At 47.4% G+C, this 24,126-nt stretch overlaps 1 protein-coding gene across 2 annotated transcripts in view; it reads right to left on the reverse strand.

Annotated features, from left to right (window-relative positions):
- The window catches only part of LOC144754345 (ficolin-1-like), a 766,398-nt gene extending 744,700 nt beyond the window's left edge, over positions 1-21,698 (reverse strand). For both annotated transcript variants that reach the window (XM_078642033.1, XM_078642034.1), the window contains exon 1: positions 21,380-21,698. In XM_078642033.1, the coding sequence (XP_078498159.1) occupies positions 21,380-21,458 (79 nt within the window). In that variant the 5' untranslated portion in view covers positions 21,459-21,698. The remainder of the gene's footprint in view (positions 1-21,379) is intronic.
- Positions 21,699-24,126: the final 2,428 nt, after the last annotated feature.

Here is a 24,126-nt window from a genome sequence, read left to right on the forward strand (position 1 = left end):
TAGATATAACTGGCCCCCTGGCAAAAATTCTGGAGATGGCTCCAGTGGCTAAAGACATTAGTTCGCCCATAGACCCTAACATCCTTTCAGGCTGGACTCAGCACGCTATTTATTTTCTATGGAACGCCAACTACACTGTATCATCTGAAAGGTGCTAATCCCTTCTCATGAGAATGGACTCTAACCTCACAGAGCTTGCCTTCGCTGAAGCGGGTCCCCTGGCTGAAGGCCTCCTCTTTGGGGACAGATTTCTAAAGGACGTATCCAATTACGCAGGCACTTTTACATCCCTTGACAAGGCCCAAACCAACATCAAGAGAGTGTTTCAAGCTGGCCTTTTTGGCAGGGCTGGGCGAGACAGGGGCCACTTGCCAGGCCGCCACTACTACCAGGGCCCTCTTAGAGGCGGCTGTGGTCGTGGTAGAGGAGACTGGCAAGATACTAACAGAGACGGCACCTTCTACCCAACAAGGCAGAGGTTCTCCTGACATCCCTTCAATTGAGACGGCCAAAGAGCAAGCTTCCAGGCCCAAATTACATCAGGTAAGATCTTTAGATATTTTTTTTCTGCCTCTTGGGGGTCGTGTCCGTCATTTTCTACACAAATAGATGACCATTACCAAAGATGCGTGGGTCCTGCAAACCATTCAGGATTTCCATATATACTTTTACCAGATTCTGGTCCAGAAGTTTCCTTCCCACCAGTTACGTTTTTCCTAACAAGACAGCGATTTTATAGACAGAAAAATAGGAGAGTAGCTGCAGAAGAACGCGGTGGCTTTTTGCGACAACAGCCCCAGGGGTTTCTGCAGCAACGCATTCCTAGTACAGAAGAGAGGAGGTGGACACAGATTAGTCCACAACCTAAAAGTATTCAATCACTTTGTCAGCTACAGACTCTTCAAGATGGAAGGTCTCTATCTGTTGGCGGATTTGTTACGGGAAGGAGCATGGATGGTCCATTTGGACCTCAAGGTTGCATATTTAATTGTGCCAATCTTTCCTCTGCGCTGGTGTTTCCTACAATTCCGGTGGAAGGACAAGTAATAGAATTTCTGGGATTTGTAATCAACTCACAGACGGCACAGTTACAACTTCCGAAATCAAAATTCCAAGACTTGAAGAATGATCTGAAAGTAACCTTGTCCAATCAAGTCATGTCTTTGTGAGCAATTGCTTGTCTTGTAAGTCTCCTGGCTTCCTCGATACAGGCCTTTTTACCTAGTCCCCTCCATTATCAGGCCTTACAATGCCTCAAAATATGCCTCCTTCAGAAGGGTTTATGCTACTCAGATCAGCTTCCCCCGACAGGCGACGTCAAGGAGGAGTACCAGTGGTGGCTAGGCCACATGGATGCCTGGAACGGCAGGGTAATATTCGGTTCTCTCTGGAAGATTGTGATAGAGTCGGATGTCAGCAATTGGGGTGGGGAGCTCGCTGCACAGAAGTATTCACAGGGGGGCAGATGGTCTCTTCAGGAGTTGTCCCTTCACATCAACTGCCTAGAACTTTTGTTGGGTTCATTTGCGATTCAAACCCTCGCTCCCAAATCATTATCTTGTTGTATCCTTCTTTAGATGGACAATATATCAGCAGTGTGATACATCAAAAAGCTGGGGGGCAAGAGGTCTGCAATGTTGGTGGAGATCGCCAAGGATTTCTGGCATTATTGCCTCTTTCACCAGATTTCAGTGATAGCGGAATACTTACCTGGTCAAGCCAACACAATAGCGTACTGGAACTCCCATCCCTTAGAGGATTACAGTGATTGACTCGATCTGGGGTCCATGTACAATGGACCTGTTCACCTCCAGGCTCAATCGCCAACTAGAGATGTTCTTCAACTGAAGACCAGACCCTCTAGCAAAGGCCACAGATGGCTTCTCACAGAACTGGTCCACAACCTTGAACTATGCGTTCCCTCCTTTGGTCCCTGTCCCCAGGGTGGCGAACCAGATCTCTTGTCAAAAGGCGGAGATCCTCATGGTCATCCACCCTGCGGAGAGTTGAACCCTGGATCCCTGTGCTGTTGGAGTTGGCGTGTGACTGACCTCTCCTTCTGGTGCCCGACAATGCACCAGGGCCCTAGGGGGAGTTGCATCCACTAGTACTGTTGAGGCAGCTATTCCTGATGGCCTTGAGGCAAAAAGGCAACAGTGAACATTTCCAGGGATTTTGGAAGTAGCTTCAGATTTCATCCAGCAGGCCTGGGCCTCTTACCAGTAAACGGTACTCGTCAGCATGGCAAGGCTTAATAGGTTGGTGCATGGAAAAGCATGTGTATCCTGTGGTGGCAGAATCATCTCAGGTGATACATTTCCTTTCTCACAATGCCTCAGAAGGGTCAACATGTAGGTCTGTGAACAATTTTCGATCTGCCATCTCAGGGGGACAGGTCCATGTGGATGACAGACAGGTAGGGATGCACCCATTAATATGCAATTTGCTCAAAGGGATTCGGGTAGCGAACCCACCTAAGGCTAAGTATTCTTTTTTATGGGATGTTTATAAAGTCGTAGAATTGTTTGAAAGATGGGCAGACAATTTGCACTTATCTAGAAAACAATTGTCGGCGAAATTGCCCATGCTCCTATGCTTATCGACTTATCGACGCGTCTCTGACGCGAGAGTTCTTGACTTGACAGGTACAGTATTCTCCCCGGAAGTTTTTTTTTAACTATTTCTGCTAGAACCAAAACGTTTTCACATTCCATCCAATATAATGCTTTTCAGTCCAATGATAAACTGTAGATAGTTAAATGTTTAAAGGCATATGAAGAATCCACTCAACCAATACGTCCGGAGGGTTGTACAAGAGTATTAATTGTGTTACGAAAATCTTTCAAGCCTGTTACATTTGCCACTGAGACAGTGACGTTGTCTGTCACTCCAAACAGCAAAACCACGCCCCCAAATCCGAAAAATTCGAGAGCTGGCGGGCGCCATTTTTTTTTCTTTTTCTGCAGTGAAGGGGGGACACATCGCGAAGCCTGACGCCGCCGTGAGGGAAACGGCTCCAGGTCTTTGAAGCCGCTTGCCGCTTGCCACTCACCGCCCAACGCCCACCGCACGCTGTAGTCCCGGCCAGCGGACTACAGCTCCCAGCAGGCTCAGGGAGGAGGTGACGCTCCAGCACGCGCCCGGATGTGCCATAAGTACAGCGAACGCCTCTCGCCCCGCGAGTCGTGCGCGGGAGCCGCCTGGGAGAAGCCCGGGACAAGGGCGGGACAGTCTGCGACAGTCAGAGACAGAAGGAGACTGGGCTGGGCCAGTGACCCTGATTCCCGTAAGCTGTGTGAACTGACTATTATATTTTAAATTGAGACCATACCAATTGGTGGTGTGGAACATTTGTTTTTTCATTTCTGTGCGAAATCTAAAAAGCTTTAAATTGGTTCTTTTTAATATTGTGTAATGTCTAAAGTAAAAGTTACCCAGGCGCCGCACACCATAGACAACTATCTGGTGAAGGTTGTCAGTAAAATCAATAATGAGAGGCGGCAGTCCTTGGGCATAGTTAGCCCTCCCATTCAAACTAACTTAGAAACAGGGCTGGTTTCCTTAGTATCGGGTGAAAGTAATTGTACCACCGATCTTGAGCTCTCTGCTGATGATACATCTGAGCAGGACATTCCTAATCTGGTTGACTTGGGCGATTCTATTAATACTGCACCTCAGCACCCACCTACTCCAGTCCCTAGAGTGATGAGGGCATGCAGAAAAACTCAGACTAAACGGGGAGTGCCACGGACAACCAGGAAAAGAGCTGGAACCCCTTCTAATAGTATGAATAAAGATGATAGCATTACGGCTAACGGTGATGCTGTTAGTCCAAATGCCGAATTAATAAATAGCCTAGTGAATACTATTGACTCTAAGATCAAGGGCTTTGTTAAACCCCTCATGATTAAAATCGAGCAGTTAACTGCTGAAGTCAATAGACTAGGGGGATTACTTAAGAACTTGGTAGAAACAGCGGGTAGCCAAACGACTTTGCCACCAAGTAGTAGTGAGAAGGTTGTCCTTCAGAGAGACGTAGGCCCCAGTGATAACGGTAGGGGCAATCCTCCAACTCCTGCGCCTCTAGTCAGTAATAACAGTCAGGCTGTAACTAAAGCCGACGATAACGAACACTGGACTGAGGTAAGACATAGGTGCACTACTAATCTTCCCCCTGAATGTGCCCCATACGTGGTGGTTTTAACTAATGTTCCACCAGCTGAGCAGGGCAAATACCAAGAAACACATGAAACTCTTAAAACCAAAACGGTTTCTTGGCTGCACAGATACTGTGGCTTCCCAACTGCTTTTGCTGACCAAGTCCTGACGACTAGAAGGGTGCACTGGATTGGGAGCTCCAGGAAAAGTATTAGGGGTGACTGTGTTATAATTAATTTTAAGCATCCTCAACACGCAGCCACCGCACTTCTGAATGATTCAGAAAAGGGGGTGGTGATGAATCGTTTTGGGCCACTATAGGTGTGGCAGGGTATACTCAGACATGAGTCCCTTGCTCACTGCTCTATCAGGATTCAAGCAAGCCGGGCCGACGACGCCTGAAATGGCAGAAACCGGTCCCCGGAAGCTTGTCTCCTTTCTGGTGAAGAATTGGCTTGGTAGTTTGGTCTGCCCTGTTCCCATGATGCACTGGGCCAGGGACAGACTAATTTGCATATAGCCAGGTTCTGAGCTGGGATGGGGCAGTGAGCTAAATAACGGTGATGGATCAAGCCCTGATCTTTGGACTGGGTAAGAGTGGTCTGCTTAATTCAGACACTCTGTTCATCACCACCCCCTTTTCTGAATCGTTTTTGGCCACTATAGGTGTGGCAGGGTATACTCAGACATGAGTCCCTTGCTCACTGCTCCATCAGGATTCAAGCAAGCCGGGCCGACGACGCCTGAAATGGCAGAAACCGGTCCCCGGAAGCTTGTCTCCTTTCTGGTGAAGAATTGGCTTGGTAGTTTGGTCTGCCCTGTTCCCATGATGCACTGGGCCAGGGACAGACTAATTTGCATATAGCCAGGTTCTGAGCTGGGATGGGGCAGTGAGCTAAATAACGGTGATGGATCAAGCCCTGATCTTTGGACTGGGTAAGAGTGGTCTGCTTAATTCAGACACTCTGTTCATCACCACCCCCTTTTCTGAATCGTTTTTGGCCACTATAGGTGTGGCAGGGTATACTCAGACATGAGTCCCTTGCTCACTGCTCCATTAGGATTCAAGCAAGCCAGGCCGACGACGCCTGAAATGGCAGAAACCGGTCCCCGGAAGCTTGTCTCCTTTCTGGTGAAGAATTGGCTTGGTAGTTTGGTCTGCCCTGTTCCCATGATGCACTGGGCCAGGGACAGACTAATTTGCATATAGCCAGGTTCTGAGCTGGGATGGGGCAGTGAGCTAAATAACGGTGATGGATCAAGCCCTGATCTTTGGACTGGGTAAGAGTGGTCTGCTTAATTCAGACACCCTGTTCATCACCACCCCATTTTCTGAACCGCACTTCTGAAGGCAGCATCTCAACCTATAACTGATGGCAATGTGTGTGCTCGCTCACTTGGGTTTTTCTATAGTCCACTAGGCATCCCCCCCACGATGGTAGAAGAGGTAAATCCTGGTCGACTGTTCAAAGGCCACACTTTGATCTTGTGATGCATAATCGATTTCAGGCTCTAAACTGTATGGATGCCAACGATTGACCCGAGCAGACGGGGAAATCTCGGTCCCAGGTGCCTATTAATTCTCCTATGGTGGTCTGTGAGGACAATAGAGTGGTCTGGGAATCTTTAGTCTGTATGGCGCCAGAGCCTATTGCTAGTTCAGATATCGATCGGGAGCAGGATGACAGGGTTGTAACTGTACGTGGGGACTTAAATAAAGTGATTCGATCAGATTGTGGGGTAAGAAATGCTAGCATGGTGTACAACTCTGATTGCATTAGGACAAAAGGTATAAAAATTATTTGTTGGAATGTGGCGGGGTTGAAGTCTAAGGAGAAAGACCCGGGTTGGATAGATTTCATTAATGCCCATGATATTCTATGCTTCCAGGAGACGTGGAGTACGACTGAAGTTAATTATGATGGATTCGTCTCCTACAACTTGCTAGCAATGGGAGGGGGACCTGGTAGACCCAAAGGGGGTCTCCTTACACTTGTAACTATTTCACGCCCTATCCTGGTTAAAAAGTATATATCTGTAAATAATCTTGTACAGGTTCTATGGCTAGCAGAGGGTAAAGAGCGTAATATTTTGTTGATCAATTATTACAACAATGTTTTTGATGGCACTAGGACTAAATTAGTGATAGATTTGGCCACAACTATCGATAATCTGTGCCAGGAAGCCAATGTTGTATTTGATTTTATCTGGGTGGGGAATTTTAATATTGGACTGTGCGAAATGTCAGCACAGAAGGTATGTGGGGTTACCAATAATGCGGGGTTTGATATTCTGCATTTTGGACACTGTGGTTATGGCGAAGAACTGCATAAACTTATGGGCTGCCATGGTTTGGAAATATTTGAGTGCTGTAAAGACGATAACGGGCTGGCAATTCCTACTTTCAAAAACTGGCATGCCACTTCTGTCATTGACCACGTGATTATGTCATCAAATATAATCCCTTATTGTGCCCCCCCCCCGCATATAGAAGTTACTACACTAAGTGATCATAATCAAATCATCATGAATACCAGTTTTTGGGCAGGGAGTTTGGTTGCTGTAGGTAATACAATTACTGATGTAGAACCTCATAGGAATAATGGGGTTTGGTTAAGATGGGTAGGGGGAAAAGCCGATGAACTATCTAGTTCTATAATTAAGAAGAGCCTGCCGAGTATTATTTTTATTTTGGAAAATAGATTTGACCTTGAAAGAGTACTACAATTTTTTAATGCAATCAACAAAGCGATTGATGCCAAATTTACTGGACGTAATAACAGACGATGTAAGAGTGGACCGGGATGGTTCAACCATCAATGTACTGCCGCATTAACTAAACTCAAGCAGGCATTAGGAGACAAGCCTAGGGACAAAAATGTAATAATTAATTTGAGAATGGAGTATAAGCGTGAGCTCAAATTGAGGAAACGTGAATTACAGCAAGTGGCTGGGGAATCTTTGAACCAAGCGGCTGAACTTTCAAACTGTACCCTATTTTGGGCCACTGTTAACTCCCCCTTCTTAAAAGAAGACAAAACTCCAGAGTTAACATCTAACGTATCGAGTGAGGGGTGGATTGCCCATTTCTCTTATATTTTTGATACCAATAGACCTTTAGTGAACGATCAGAATAAGTGGGCAGTCTTGCCGCTTGATATCTCAGTCCAGGAGGTTGAATGCGGAATACGTAACAGTAAAGGAGGGAAAGCCCAGGGCCCTGATGGAGTCCCTATAGATGTCTATACGGCAGCACCTGAAGTATGGGGACCTCTTCTCACTACTGTTTTTAATGCAGCTGTGTGTACTGAGCCGCCTGCAACCTGGGGTGAATCAATTATAGTACCAATTTATAAAAAGGGTACCAGGTCTGACGCAAAGAATTATCACCCAATCTCTCTCCTTGACTCCTCTGTCAAGGTGATGAGTAGAGTCATGCTTGTTAGATTGGAGGATTGGGTGGAGCAGAATGGAATACTAGCTGATAGTCAGTTTGGATTCAGAAAGGGTTGCGGTACGCTCGATCAGCGTGTCAATCTTGACCTATTGATCGGAAAGTATACCGAAGCCAAACCAGGCTCAATGTATCTCTGCTTCGCAGACCTGAGAAGTGCATTCGATATGGTGGACCATGCACTATTGTGGCCTGCGCTGTTGAAGCTAGGTGCACCTGAAGGTATAATCTATTTTCTGGCCAGGTTATACGAGAAGCTGAAAACCAGTGTACGCTTTGGTACTAACGGAGAATGCACCCACACATGTAGTGTTAGAAGAGGAATTAGACAGGGCTGTGTTCTGGCTCCCCTTTTATTTATTTTATTTATTAATGAAATTGATGTCATTTTAAAAAAAGTCAATGCTGATGCCCCTCAGATCAATGGTGTACCTGTGCCGGTGCGTTTATACGCCGATGATGCTGTTTTATTATCAAGAACCCTGGTAGGATTACAGCGATTAATAGACTGTTTTTCTCTCTTCATTAAAGATAGAAAGCTGGTAATCAATAAAGGGAAGACGTACACAATGACCTGTGGAGCAAAAGCTAGAGTTTTAAAGACATTTTTTATAGATAGAGTGAAGGTGCAAAAGGTTGAAAAATTTTGTTACTTAGGTATTACTTTTTCTAACGACCGGAAATGGAAAAATGAATTTACTAATATTCGAAACAAAATGGCAAAAAATGCTCACGGAATTTACAGATTTGCTGCTAAGATAGGGGATCGTCGCTCTAGGGATATGTTAAAAATTTACCAGGCCAGATGTGCTACAATAGCTCTGTATGGGGCAGGTGTTTGGGGTCACAGTAGCGCCTCTGATTTACAACTGGAGGAAAATTTATTTTTAAAAAGGCTTCTCTGTCTGCCCAAGTCAGCCTCGACTGAGTTAATCCATCGAGAGCTTGCAGTCAACCACCTAACTGATCTATTAGGCCTTAGGCCATTGATGACTTGGCGGTCCTTTTGGCTAGAGGATGACAAGCAATCGAATAGATCTATTGTTGAAGATTGCTTACGCCTGGATAATTATCAAAAAATTCCCTGGCTAAAATATGTCGTTGGCTGTTTTTCGGCCATTTTAACCTTAATCTTCTAGATGATCCCGGTGCCGCTTCTATGATCTCTAAATCTGAAATGAAAAATATCTTCCTGACATTTATGGGGAGAAAGCAGGCAATCGCAGCCGGTTCCTTGTCCACTGTCATTTTGTATAACAAATATACCACAGTTATGGGTTTTCCTCTGTATTTAACCATGGTGACTAGGAATTCCCACAAATTTGTATTAACCAGGCTCCGATTCGGAATGGCTCACTGTTTGGTGGCCCATCCTAACATCAAGAACCATCCAACTGGGCCTTGTATGTGCGATAATGTATCCACTCAAAGCACTGTACATTTCCTGTTGTTTTGTAAACTGTATACTTACTTCCGTATTGTTTTCTTGAAACCATTGTTTATTAAGTACGGAGTACGAACAGTTGCACATGCTATGAATTTAATTTTTAATTTGGAATCAGCTGACATCTGTTTTTATACTGCAACGTTTTTAATTCGGTGCATCAATGCTAGGAAAAGCATGACTTTTTAGAAATATAATTGTTCTTTGGTTAAACGATTTAACATAAACAATTATGCCTTATTGATGTGATGATTATGAATTATGTATCAATTGTATTTATTATTTATTTTTTATCATGTTGTTGTATGTGCTTTTATGGTCATCTATTTGAACCGAATAAAGCTTCATGAAATGAAGACATTTGCCACTTTTGCAAGATGGCTGAGATCAGCCATGGCAGAGGCTGGTATTGACACACAAGTGTTTGGTGCTCATTTAGTGAGAGGCACAATGGCGTCTCCGTTGTATATGTTAGGTACAATTGTGTACAATATAATTAAATCAGCTGATTGGTCTTCTACTTCTACGTTTAAACGGTTTTATTACAAACCTGTGGGCAATGATTGATCTGTGGTACTCGAGAAGCATTAACTAGCATAATCTGAAGCCTCCAGTCCTGTAATAGAATAAACAATTATGATTTATCACCCGCCCTTATGTATGGATGTTTTTTCCCACAGTTATTACTGGTTGTCTTTCTGTTTCAGGTGCAGAACAAAAAGGGGAGTGATCCTTCGCCAAGTTATTGGTCTAAGTTGACACTTCGTGTCCTGGTTCACATTTGATCTCTCGTTGATAGGACCACCTGAAGAGCTGTTGATGTTGGACGGTTGCAGATGTTAATGGCAAAGAAATAGGATATTGTTACGTGGAGAGTCCTGGTTATGGGGACAGAGAGGCTGTGATTGGTGGACATGCACCATGGCATTATGGGAAATGTATTTTTTTGTAAATGCAAATATTGCACGTTTTCATTGTTTGCTGAAAGGTTATCAATTAAGAAAGAGAACGTATAATATTAATCCTCGTCTTGTGTCCTTAATAGAAATGAAAAATCTTGGTGCAAATGCTAGCAACTTTTTTATTCTAACTAACACAAGTACAAAAATGGAATCGCAGATTAGCTTTTACAATTGCGTGAGTCCTTTCTCAATCGATAATGTCCAATAGGAAGTTGCTAGTCATTATGCAGGCCAGTAAAAGCTATAGATGACTTCAAGTTACATCGGCCTATCATTAACTTCCATACAACAAGCATTTTTTTCGATACAACTACATAATAAAATACATTCAGAGGTGCATAAAATGTCATTCCGAAGGAACAATCTTGTTTGTCAAAACATTGTTCTTATCTATTTATAAGGTTATTAACAATGCGCAATCATCTGGTAATTCAATATCGCTTTTCCCCACCCTTCATTTTGCTTGATACGTACACTTTTGCAAACCCACATATCTTCACCTAAGCTTCACCTATTCACATCAACGTGAGTGGTAAGAAAGAATACCTTCCATGAACTGTCAAAACACCACTGAAGTCCCTCCCAGGAAGGGATGTACCTCCCTAGGCCAAGGGCCATGTGACCAGGAAGTGCCATCACTCATGAACCCTTCTTCAGACGTCTTACCCCAGAAGTGAGATCACTACAGGCCACGTGACCAAGATGTGACTTCACCCACGAGCCCTGATGCTCGGATACCATGAGCTACGAGGCCTGACCTAGGAGGCCTACCCATTGGAGTGATAATATTACCCCATTCTGGTGCCAAAAAGGCCCAGAGCCTCCCTAAAGAGTCCTCACCTCTAAACCCACCCTGCATGTATGCCTCAGGAAATGCAGCTGTAGGCACTCACAGACATCAGACTGCCCAAAGACCCAGAGCACCCTTAGACAACATAAATGTACATGTCCAGTATTTGTAAAGAGCACAGCTACCTCCAGAGAGGTGTCTCGGCGCTGGGGGCCGTCAGGAAGATTTAGCGAGCTATTGCCTAGAGTCACATGGTGTTGGGCTAATCTGCCTCCGGCATTGCGGATCGAACCGTGAGCCCCAGGATCCAGAGGCAGTTGCTCTGGCCGCTGCACCACACCTCTTCCACAAACATAGCAAGGGTATTGAGGCCCCTATATAAGTACACTATATAGGGATTTATACCAATCCTGCTTGCAATCTGTAGAGAGGATCTAGAGGGACCCAAGTCTCATGATGGTAAATAAAAGAGAGTGTATATGTGTATCTCTTGCAAGTCTCCGATACTGCGCATGCTCACGGGGAAGGCTTGCACTGTTTCTTCCCTTGTGGTACCTGTTCTGTGTGTGAGAGGGAAGCATGCATTGTGGACACTTGAGTGGTAGGGATGCATCCATGTGCAGTTTTTCTTAGCTCAACCCTGACTGTAGAGCAAGGGAGGAAGGAAATAATCAGAGCCGCTCGAGAGCGACTTGCTGCCTGGGAATCCTGCCTGCACGCTACTTGAGTAGCACACGAAGATCCCTACCTTGCTCTGGACCCTTGGGCGGATTGTCTGGTGTCTTTGGCATTTTCTGGCCGCAGAGGGGGTGAGAGGCGCGGCAAGCGGGACTGCGAGGACCAGCATTCCTCCAAACATCACCAGCTGGTTCCTCTTCCCGCCCGTGCCGTGCCCCCTCCCAGTGCCACGCCCCCTGTCTGGGTGTGCTTTACCTCTCGCGGCCCCCGCTTCGCGGGAGCCGCTCGAGAGCGACTTGCTGCCTGGGAATCCTGCCTGCACCCTACTTGAGTAGCACACGAAGATCCCTACCTTGCTCTGGACCCTTGGGCGGATTGTCTGGTGTCTTTGGCGTTTTCTGGCCGCAGAGGAGGTGAGAGGCGCGGCAAGCGGGACTGCGAGGACCAGCATTCCTCCAAACATCACCAGCTGGTTCCTCTTCCCGCCCGTGCCGCGCCCCCTCCCAGTGCCACGCCCCCTGCCTGGGTGTACTTTACCTCTCGCGGCCCCCGCTTCGCGGGAGCCGCTCGAGAGCGACTTGCTGCCTGGGAATCCTGCCTGCACGCTACTTGAGTAGCACACGAAGATCCCTACCTTGCTCTGGACCCTTGGGCGGATTGTCTGGTGTCTTTGGCGTTTTCTGGCTGCAGAGGAGGTGAGAGGCGCGGCAAGCAGGACTGCGAGGACCAGCATTCCTCCAAACATCACCAGCTGGTTCCTCTTCCCGCCCGTGCCGCGCCCCTCCCAGTGCCACGCCCCCTGCCTGGGTGTACTTTACCTCTCGCGGCCCCCGCTTCGCGGGAGCCGCTCGAGAGCGACTTGCTGCCTGGGAATCCTGCCTGCACGCTACTTGAGTAGCACACGAAGATCCCTACCTTGCTCTGGACCCTTGGGCGGATTGTCTGGTGTCTTTGGCGTTTTCTGGCCGCAGAGGAGGTGAGCGGCGCGGCAAGCAGGACTGCGAGGACCAGCATTCCTCCAAACATCACCAGCTGGTTCCTCTTCCCGCCCGTGCCGCGCCCCCTCCCAGTGCCACGCCCCCTTGTCATATTTAAGTGCCCCTGGCTACGCGCATCGCGGGACGCGCGCGGGGCGAAGAGCGGGCAAAGAGCGGGCCGTTTAGGCCGTTCGAGGCCGGCAGAGACCGGACCGGGCCTCCCCTCTGACGTCGTGCCTCTTCCAAGTACCCCCCCTCAGCACTACTCAGCGGTCCTGTGTGTTCCTTTTGCCATGTCTACCAGAACATCCAGGAGCAAGGCTCACCAACAGTGTTCTAGCACTCTGGAAAAATTCTTTCTTAAGGCCTGTGCTGTGCCCAACAAAGTCCTAACAGTCCCAGACACCCTCCATGAGGTGAGCACAGACAATGTGGTAGTGGGCTCCTTGGATTCCCCTTTCACTGATGCTAGTACCCCACTACCCCTCGACGCTACCCACTTGTCACTCCTGGACAGTATTGACCAGACTATTGAGTCAGTCCTACAACAACTCAGGACCCCGTCAAACCCCCAGAGGGACAGTGAGTCTCTGTGCCTATCTGAGGTGGTGGAGCCTTCTCCCAATGTGATCTGTGCGGAAACATCTGAGTCGTTGGATGGGGCCCAAGCTGCAGCAGTAACAGAACCCGCAAGCAACAGAGGGGACCATCCTCCGAAAAGGAAAAGGTCAAGGGAGCTAAGAGGGGCAAAAAGGGCCAAAGTGGATACAACCAAGCTATCACTGGATGACAGTACGGACATCTCGGCCTCCCCTGAGGTCATTTCTCCGGGATTGGGGTCCAATCAATCTGGCTTGACAGTACCCACAGCTCTACCAGTGTGCTCTGGGCCGTTTATATTTGGTGAGACCCCTCCTAATATTGCAGACACCCTAATCAGCTCATTCACGAACATCCTTAAGAACCTATTGAATCCCTTGTCTGTTAAATTGGACTCCATAGAAGCCAGACTCATGGCTCTAGAAACCTCACACTTTAGAAGTAGCCCTAGTCCGGGGTTGGGTCCAAAAGTACAGACGGTTCCCCGGGAATCAGTGGGAAACAGCTTTCCTACTGTTGGAATAAGCACCCAGGCCCACTTTGGGTTACAACACAGTATCACAGGTAGCCCTGCCCCTCCAATGCCCTCTTCACAAATGCCCAGGCCCCCTGTTCCCGCTCCAAGAAGATCCAAGCAACACGCTCCACCCCAACCAACGGGCAAGGGGAGTGCTGCCAACGGACAGATTGGTCGGCCCATTAACCCTAACACCAGGCGTAGGGCGATCAATCTGCCCCCTGAGGCAGTGCCATACACAGCAATTATGGTGGGAGTTCCTGAGCTCACTGGTGACACTAGAGAGCCACAGGACTCACTTCGGAATAAGGTAATTAGCTGGCTTAACATCAACAGGCCCCTCCCTCCTAATATTAAAGGTGATGTATTGATGGTCAGAAGGATCCCATGGATTGGAGTTACCCCCAAGAACAGGGCGGGGGATTGTATCATAGTCAGCTTCAAAAGTCCATTAGTTGCCCCATACATTTGCAACTGGCTGGTAAGGCCTGATAAGTCCAATATCGAATTAGTGCCCCTCTCACACTTTTACCCAAATGTTTGCAATCCAGTTCTCGGGAGGGATCAGTGCTGGACTAGAGTGGACTTTGCAGTAGATGGTTCACGTTACAGGCCCAAGCATAATACACTTCCTGCTCATGGCAATCTCATCCTTCAGAATAGATTCTCTTGCCTGGACCAAGTAGATTGACCACAAATGGGAGACATATTACAGCATTCAGAAAAATCTGCCCTTGTGGTCCCAGTCAGGGGGGAAGTTATAACTGTTCACGCAACTGATAAAAAGATTCAGGTCATTGACAAAGGGGGAGGGACCCCCTCGGGAAGTATCTTGGGTCAAGCAGAAGTACCATCAAGCACACTGACTGCCTCTAATACGCAACCAGTGGAGCTCGCTGTACTATCCATCCCGCCCACCAGAACTGGCCTGTGTGACTCTGACGATCCTACAGTCGCTACCCCGCCCGTCTCAAGTGGGGTAGATTTGCAACCACAAGGCCTAGGGCTGAGAATTCTCTCCTGGAATTTGGCAGGTATCACAAGCAAGGCAGGCACACCGGAGTGGGATCTCCTGATAAATGGTAGTGATATCCTCCTTTTCCAGGAGACGTGGGCAAGGGAACCACAGACTAGGAGGGGGTTTGACATCTTTGAAATCCCAGCAAAGTGGAATGGGAGGGGGAGACCCTCGGGAGGTCTAGCAATCTGGGTGGCGAGCCACATTGGGTGTCAGGCGGAAAGTATGGTCACACTCTCACAGGACATCCAGTGTGTGCTGCTTAGATGGCCCGGTAGAAGAACATGGGCCATTGTCAACGTCTATTCACGTCCAGTTGCTGTGGGCAACGAATCCCCCACCCTAGATGAATTGTCCTCTTTTCTAGGTCAATTGCCAGGTGATCTCAAACTAGTGATGGGAGGGGACTTTAACTGCCATTTCGAACCCTTGGAAGGCCTAATGGAGGGTGCTTTCACTGCTGAGGATGACCATTGGGGAGTTCCACCTTCCTCCTCACCTCACCCCAAAGCTTGGTCCCCGCTGGCAGTACAACTTACGTCCCTCACCTTGAACTTTGCACTGAGGGCGTGCAATGGACGTACCCCCTCTGACACTCCCTCGCAGTGTACATTCAACAGAAAGGGCCACGAGTCAAGGTTGGACTACATACTAATAGACATTTCCCTGTGGTCTAAAGTCCAAGATTTCAGAGTCCTTCCGAGGACAGACAGTGACCACAATTCTCTGTTATTGGAGATCCAGCATCCAGCTCCTGCAGCAGGGTTGCCAACTACTGACTTTGGAGTTGACCAGGGGGATATTCTCCTCACCACAAATAGGCGTCGGGTGAAATGGGGGAAACTGATTGATAAAGAAGATGCCATAAACAAGTTATATGGCTTAGCACTCCCAAGGTTCCAGGAGGTGGACGCTCTTATAAACCAACCAAGACCCCTTGACTTTAATGAGAGATTATCTGGCATTCACCAGGTCCTAGTGAGGGACCTTGCAGAGGTCTTCAATCCGGTGGTACAGTCAAGAAGGAAGAAGACTCGTACCCCATCTTGGTACACTTCTGCCTGTAGGAAAATTAAAACTGAGCTAATTTCCGCTATTAAAGAGGGTAGCGGCAAGGCGAGGGTAGTAGTTCTCAGGAGGGAGTATAAGTCAGCACTGGCCAATGCTAGGGCAGAGTGGGATTGGAACCACTGGCATGATCTGACTGAAGCCCTTAAAACCAAAGACTCTAGAAAATTCTGGGCCCTGGTAAATAACGGAACGGGGGATCTCATATCTGCAGTGGAACCCAACATCGCCCCCTCTGTTTGGGAGGCCCACTTCGGGGCACTTTATCAAGAAACCACTTTATGGCCCGAAGGGCCGGCGGTGGAGTCCCCCTGCCCCCAGGACATGGCCCTGGAATTTACCTTAGGCGAGGTGGCGATAGCACTGGAGCGCTTAGCGCTGGGGAAGGCACCAGGGCTGGACAAGCTACCCGGGGATCTTTTTAGACACCATTCTGATATCTAGGGTCCGTACCTTCTTATCCTCTTTAACGCTATACTAGGAGGTATGGCGGTCCCATCCTCTTGGTTAGGGGCTGAAATAGTGCCAATACATAAGAAAGGGTCTCCCCTGAGCCCGGCCAACTATAGGCCAATTAGCCTTATAGATGTCCCCCAAAAGCTATTTGCGCGCCTTATCCTGAACCATCTATTAGACTGGGTAGAGGACAATGACATCATGAGCCCCTTGCAGGCTGGCTTCAGGAAAAACAAGTCGACCATGGACCAGATCTTCCGTCTCGTCCTCCTCTACTGGAAGACGGTGAGGATCCCGCACCCGCGCCGGAGAGGTATCAACCTGAGAACACTTGGCAGCCTGCACAGCTAACCCCGAATAACCTACACTCTGCTGACGAGGAACAACTATTCCGAAACACCGGTGTCCAGAGTTGGTGCTGCAATCTTGCTTTACACACTGTTTCGATATAGCGCACACGCTATCAAAAGACTGCATCTACCATGATGCTCCTGGGGCACACCTGCTGGTGGGTGGAGTCGGAGTGCGACCCATTGTGTATATTTAATTGGCTCCCTCGAGCTAGAGCTGAGGAGCTCGGATCCCGCACCCGCGCCGGAGAGGTATCAACCTGAGAACACTTGGCAGCCTGCACAGCTAACCCCGAATAACCTACACTCTGCTGACGAGGAACAACTATTCCGAAACACCGGTGTCCAGAGTTGGTGCTGCAATCTTGCTTTACACACTGTTTCGATATAGCGCACACGCTATCAAAAGACTGCATCTACCATGATGCTCCTGGGGCACACCTGCTGGTGGGTGGAGTCGGAGTGCGACCCATTGTGTATATTTAATTGGCTCCCTCGAGCTAGAGCTGACGAGCTCGGATCCCGCACCCGCGCCGGAGAGGTATCAACCTGAGAACACTTGGCAGCCTGCACAGCTAACCCCGAATAACCTACACTCTGCTGACGAGGAACAACTATTCCGAAACCCTGGTGTCCAGAGTTGGTGCTGCAATCTTGCTTTACACACTGTTTCGATATAGCGCACACGCTATCAAAAGACTGCATCTACCATGATGCTCCTGGGGCACACCTGCTGGTGGGTGGAGTCGGAGTGCGACCCATTGTGTATATTTAATTGGCTCCCTCGAGCTAGAGCTGACGAGCTCGGATCCCGCACCCGCGCCGGAGAGGTATCAACCTGAGAACACTTGGCAGCCTGCACAGCTAACCCCGAATAACCTACACTCTGCTGACGAGGAACAACTATTCCGAAACACCGGTGTCCAGAGTTGGTGCTGCAATCTTGCTTTACACACTGTTTCGATATAGCGCACACGCTATCAAAAGACTGCATCTACCATGATGCTCCTGGGGCACACCTGCTGGTGGGTGGAGTCGGAGTGCGACCCATTGTGTATATTTAATTGGCTCCCTCGAGCTAGAGCTGACGAGCTCGGATCCCGCACCCGCGCCGGAGAGGTATCAACCTGAGAACACTTGGCAGCCTGCACAGCTAACCCCGAATAACCTACACTCTGCTGACGAGGAACAACTATTCCGAAACACCGGTGTCCAGAGTTGGTGCTGCAATCTTGCTTTACACACTGTTTCGATATAGCGCACACGCTATCAAAAGACTGCATCTACCATGATGCTCCTGGGGCACACCTGCTGGTGGGTGGAGTCGGAGTGCGACCCATTGTGTATATTTAATTGGCTCCCTCGAGCTAGAGCTGATGAGCTCGGATCCCGCACCCGCGCCGGAGAGGTATCAACCTGAGAACACTTGGCAGCCTGCACAGCTAACCCCGAATAACCTACACTCTGCTGACGAGGAACAACTATTCCGAAACACCGGTGTCCAGAGTTGGTGCTGCAATCTTGCTTTACACACTGTTTCGATATAGCGCACACGCTATCAAAAGACTGCATCTACCATGATGCTCCTGGGGCACACCTGCTGGTGGGTGGAGTCGGAGTGCGACCCATTGTGTATATAGGATCGAGGGGGGTAGACTGTACATGGTCTTCGTGGACCTGAGGTCAGCCTTTGACCTAGTCCCGCGCAGGAAACTATGGGAGGTGTTGAATAAGCTAGGAGTACCCCCCCAGTTACTTAACATCATAGCCAGGCTGCATCAGAACAACTATGCGCAGGTCAGGTGTGGGAGAGACGGCAATCTTTCGTCCAGGTTCCCTGTCCGTCGGGGGGTGAGGCAGGGTTGTGTCCTGGCACCGACCCTGTTCTGTTTATTCATCAACAATGTCATTTCACATCTGGAAAACGTCAAGGACAACGACGCCCTACATCTGGCAGGCAGGAGGGTTCCGGCAATTATGTTTGCCGATGACACCCTCCTGCTTTCCAAATCCCCCATGGGGATTCAGAGGATCCTGGATGGGTTTGGTCTTTTCTGTCGCCAGCACGGTCTGGAGGTGAACACAGAAAAGACCAAGTACATGATCTTTAATCCACCAACTAAAACTAGGCCCAACCCCACCCTGGGTACTGTCAGCCTTGAGAGGGTCCCTACCTTTACATATCTGGGGGTAACATTGGAGGAAAACCTATCTTGGGACCGCCAGATAGCACGATCAAGGGTCAAATTGTCCCAATTGTCGGGCGCAATCCTGAAGGTGGCTAACACTTCCTCTTTCAAGCCCATAAGTCCGGCTCTTGAAACTTACAGGACCCAGGCCAAGGCAGCGGCCATGTACGGCAGTGAGTTATGGGGGCACAAAGCTGGAAAGGACCTTCCAATAGTTGAAAATAGCTTTTTAAGGCGCTTACTAGCTCTCCCACTAGCTACGCCACTTCAGCCACTGAGAATGGACATGGGTCTCCCTCCTATTGCAGAGGAGCTTGTGTCAAAGCCAGTGAAGTTCTGGCACAGGCTCTGGTCCACAAACGATCTTCATCACTATAGGGAGGATCTTACCCATGTCATGAGCTTGAACTGTAGGGGCAAAATCCCCTGGCTCACCTTTGTGAAAAATCAACTGCTTGCCATGAATCTCCGTGAGCTATGGGAGGTCCCTGCGCGTTGTTGCCAAACGATCTCGCGCAGAGCCCTGTCCCAAATCTACAAAGACAGGTCCCTCGCACGCATGATGGATGCTCAAGACAGCGGCACCTTAACTAAACGATTCTTGGAATCCAAAAATTCTTATGTCTTTGAATCTTTTATGGATTTTATTTTCCCCACCCTGGCGAGGAAATTGTTTGTCCAATGGAGGCTTGGCACACTTCCCATCAACTCATTCACCTGCAATAACACCTATGAGGAAGATGACCTCCACATCTTGTTTGTGTGCCCTGCATATCAAAGGCCCAGAAATTATTGGATAGCGCCGCTTTGTAAGAACCTAGGGTTCAGAGAGTATGCGCAGGCATACAGAATCATGAAAACCAGCACCTTGGGCCACATTGTGTTCGCTGTATCCAAATTTTTAATGGCAATGTGGCTGATCAGAAAGAAAAAAGCCCCCTGAACTCTTTAATGTCATTATAATTTCTTCCTCGCTGGATGAGAGAGCATTTTTATATAATGAATTTTAAAAATGTATTTTAATGTATGTTATGTCTTGTATTGTATCTTTTATGGTCTATATGGCCGAAATAAAGAATTTTTGGATTGGATTGGATTGGAATAATCAGAGCAGGGAACATAAGAGAGCAGTGCAGTGGGAGGAAATGTCTGAGATTAAAGAAAAAGTGAACCTCCTTTCTTCTGTGGCTTCCCTTCTCATCTTTCTCATTGTTGTCCATTTACGTGAGGCACGCTGGGACACGTGTGTGTGTGAGGCCGGCTTGTGTTCAGCAACATCATTAACATTCAACACAGGTACAGAATGGGTAATAATGTTGCATATGTATCCAAAAAAATACTTCTGGTGGGAAATCCAGACCGAAGTCAGGAGATTGTGAGGCTTGAAATAAAGGAATGCAAAAAGAAGGATCCAAAGGCACCAAATACACCCAGGACCATGAACAACTTAAGTATCAACATGTTTCAGCCCCTCTTGCACTTTAGAACAAGCTGAAGAGACTCTTCAAAGAGCACCCTACAGGATAGGTACCCACTGCTTCCTGCCACCTCCGGAACCATCATGAACATCACCCCTGGCCTCTCATCTCTATTCAGAGGGCTAGGGTCTCTCCAGCTAAGTTTGCACTCAACGAACACCATTATATACACACAAAGAACTGTAAGAAGACAGGATGCAGCAGGATTTCTATCCCCAGTCAGAGAACATGTACAATGTGTGCAACATGCATCCTTATAAAGCGAAGCTACAGGATAAGTGGCGACGGCATCGCATCTGCCTCCTCGGACACACCGAGCAATGCGCAGGAATAGTTCGAGATTCAGTGTGAGAGAAATAGGCACCCCCTTCACCTACCCTCGCCCTACCTCGACTGTGTATCACTCAAGCTTGCTATCATCCTTCCAAGATACACAGTCCAAGAGAGATGGCCGTTAAGTGATACCTGTGATTATTGAGATGTCTCGGACTGGGGCACTGAGGCTTTCCTCGCAACCCCATACGTAGCATCTGGAGATGTAGCCATGGTCCATGAATTCAAATTAATGAGAGAAGTGGGAAATTAATGTATGCAACAGTGAATGAAGAAATGATGAGGGAGGAATGAATGGCTGTAGGCAGTAGTGGATGAAGATGGAGGAATGAATGCTTGCATGTATGTAACAGTGGATGAAGAAATGAGAATAGAGGAATAAATTACTATGCAATAGTGGATGAAGAAATGAGGATGGACGAATGAATGAATGTATACAGTAGTGGATGAAGAAATGAGGATAGAGAAATGAATGAATGTGTGCAATAGTGGATGACATGCGAATGGAGGAATGAAAGAATGTATACAATAATGGAGGAAGACATTTGGATGGAGGAATGAATGAACGTATACAAAAGTGGATGAAGAAATGAGGATGAATGAATGAATGACTGTATGCAATAGTGGATGAAGAAATGAAGATGAAGGAATGAATTAATGCATGCAATTGAAAGATGAGCAATCATAAATCCGTAGGAACGTCTCTAGGAATTCTTTTAAAATTCACACTTTTTAATTCTGTCCAAGTGTCAATTGGTTTGCTTAAAATCGAGTGTTGAGGTTTTGTATAGTTTTAGCATCAAACAAATTTGGGGAGTAAAATGCTTCTTCAAGAAAAAGATGCAAGCCTCATTGTTTAAGGGTGCAGAAAGGTTTGCTGGCAGGTGCATGTGTGTGGTTTGCTCACCTGGGCAGGTGCCTTCGGCGCTGCACAGCGTCACAGCGCACAAGACAAAGAACACTGTGGACTGTACAACGCCTCTCATGGCTGCTGAAGGTCTCGGAGATGGGTCCGTCCCTGTTCCTTCCGAGCTCTGAGAGCCTAGTACTTGTTGAAAGTCTCTTTCAAGTAACAGAAATAGCCACCGGTCCTCCTTATATCGGTTTGACACCCCCTTCCGTTCCCTCCCCGACTCTGTTGGCCGCCACCTTCCTTTCAGCACCCTTCACCTTAATCCCGCTCTAACTCGAGCGTGACATTTTGGATTGTCTCCAAGCTCTCATTTGCAGTTATTTGCTCAGCTGTTGAAAGAGACCTTTTCATTGGCCGTCGACCAAAGATAGCAACAAGCTAGCTCATCTTTCAACCTTAAGCACCAAGTTTTTATGATTCCAGTAAATGCGTTTTTTTCTTCCAAGGTCCAATAAAACAGCCGCTCCCAAGGCTCAGTCAATATTGCATACGATGTTCTGGTATTCGGAATACCTTCACCTGTCGCCCTCTTGATTGCAGCTGTTTGAAGCCGCCCCGTAGGCTCATGGGCAGACTTTTTAAGCAGCACTTAACAATCATGGGGAGGGCAAGCAGGGTTAAATAAAGAAAAACCTTTTATTTAGTTTCATGAAAAACCTCCAAAATTCTAGCGCCTCTTCATAAACAATCAAGGTTCTGCTAACATTATAGTTTTTGGAGTATTTCCAGAGATAAACAAACAAACGATTTTAACGAGTGATTTCTGATAACAAAAGAATGGTATTTTAAATAGACCTCACTTTTATGTGGGTCTCGCGGCCATCTGGGCGTTTTCCGCCCTAAAAATGAAAGAGAGGCAAGCAACACAACGTTTATAGGCTCTGGGTTCACAGCAGAACTATCCCAAGGGCGCCTTAAATGCTGTGCTATCTCCTAGACAATGTAGCATTTACAGGTTATGACTCATGTTGCAAGCTATCCCTCTTTATAACACAGAAAGTGCAAACTCAGATCTCATGCAGTAAACTCATCTCGAAGGTTCGAGTCTCGGAGAGGAGCTACAGCCCAAGTTCCAAGATTCTTACAAGACAGCTATGATATCTCTCAGATTCAACTACTCCTGATTAGATATAGCATATAGAAATCGAGTAAGATGCTGAGGTTCATAGCGAGAGTCCTCAAGGAGCTGGAACCCGATCACTTGAAGCACAGCTCCTGTGTTGCACATCAACTCTCTTCCCTGTTATGCCCACTCTCTGATGAGTGTTGCACCACATAATTCAGTTTTCAGACTTCACTTTGTTTATCATGATTCCTTAAAACACTTTTAGATATGCTGCAAATTAAGAGCCCAATTTAGAGTTTAGTGAAATGAGTAAAGGCCGTCAAGGTGGCGTAGGACTTTACATCCGCCACCCACCTTGTCAAATTCAAAGTTCACCGATGGTCAAGTGATTCCCTCTGTGGTATTTTATGAATTGCAGTCACAGTGGTTAATACGGAGCCACTTACAATTCTGGTGTGCGTTCATCATTGGTGACGGACGGTTACACCAAACTTTTAAAAGTTTTACAAAGTGAAAGTTTGTTATTGGAAAAGTAGAAACTAATCGCCCCTTCCGTATTTTTTTGGTCTTGGCTCTAGACGGCATTTCTGGAAGAGAGACATGCTGTATCCGCGTAGGCTTCCAACTTACTAGCACTGATCGTCACTTCATTTTGCATTCTCCCCATTTGTTTAGGGCATACATACGTATTGCCTATTCCGATGTTTAGCCTTCCCCGAGAGCTTCGACCACCTACAGTTAAAAATATGCACCAGCCATTTTCATTCATTGTTTCAGGACTACTGTTTTATTTTTGGAAACGGGTAACCAGTCTGCCACACATTAAGAGAAGATCACTGCTGGTACGGGCTCTTTCTGCAGAACATAGAATACGTATTTTCTATTTCTTGCTGGCTTATGCTCTGTGTTTAATTAACTCGTGGGTTCAGGCTGTGTTTGTAGATCCTGTGTTCTGTATTTAAGTGATCTAACACACTGATTCGGGCTTTACTGTTGTGTATATACATGATGCATAGGAATATTAGCGTGTTAACTGACAAGGCACACTGAGAGTCAGAGAGGACGGATTTACTACACGGGTGGGCCAGTACTACTGCTGATTCAGATGAGGAAAGGTCGTGCAGAACATAAACAAGCACTGGCATAGCCAGTAGGTCACATCAATTTGAAAGCTGTAGGCGTTGGCAAGGATACTGTATATCAATAAAAACAGCCCCAGAACCATACACAAATGAATTTACATTGCCAACGCCTTTGCTCTCGGATTAACAGGAGCAATTGGCTTTGCCAATGCTTGTTTTATTTGACTGCCCCTCACAGCCAGGATATCCCTGGCAGTGAGGAACAGTAAAAAAATGCCATCCAACGACCCATTTTCAATAGGGCACGTAGTTGTAAGGCTTACTTCCGGTGGCTTGTACTCCCGCAAGCCTCCAGAGGAAAGTTTATGCTGATAGAGGACATGTTATTTTCTGCCCAACTCAAAACTGGGCAAGCGGACCAAGAGAACCCTGTCTAAATCAGCAATAAGATGGCGGCGGCGTAGCTGATCTTCGGTGGAGTTCTACCTTTTGTGGGCTACTACATCGTGCCAGCATTGGGACCGAAGCAGCGTTGCAGCACAGGTGCCATTACAAATGCGGACACTGTAAGGCAAGATGTAGGAGCCCTAATA

Source organism: Lissotriton helveticus, chromosome 5_1 (genome assembly GCF_964261635.1).
Source record: "Lissotriton helveticus chromosome 5_1, aLisHel1.1, whole genome shotgun sequence".
Lineage (NCBI taxonomy): Eukaryota > Metazoa > Chordata > Amphibia > Caudata > Salamandridae > Lissotriton > Lissotriton helveticus.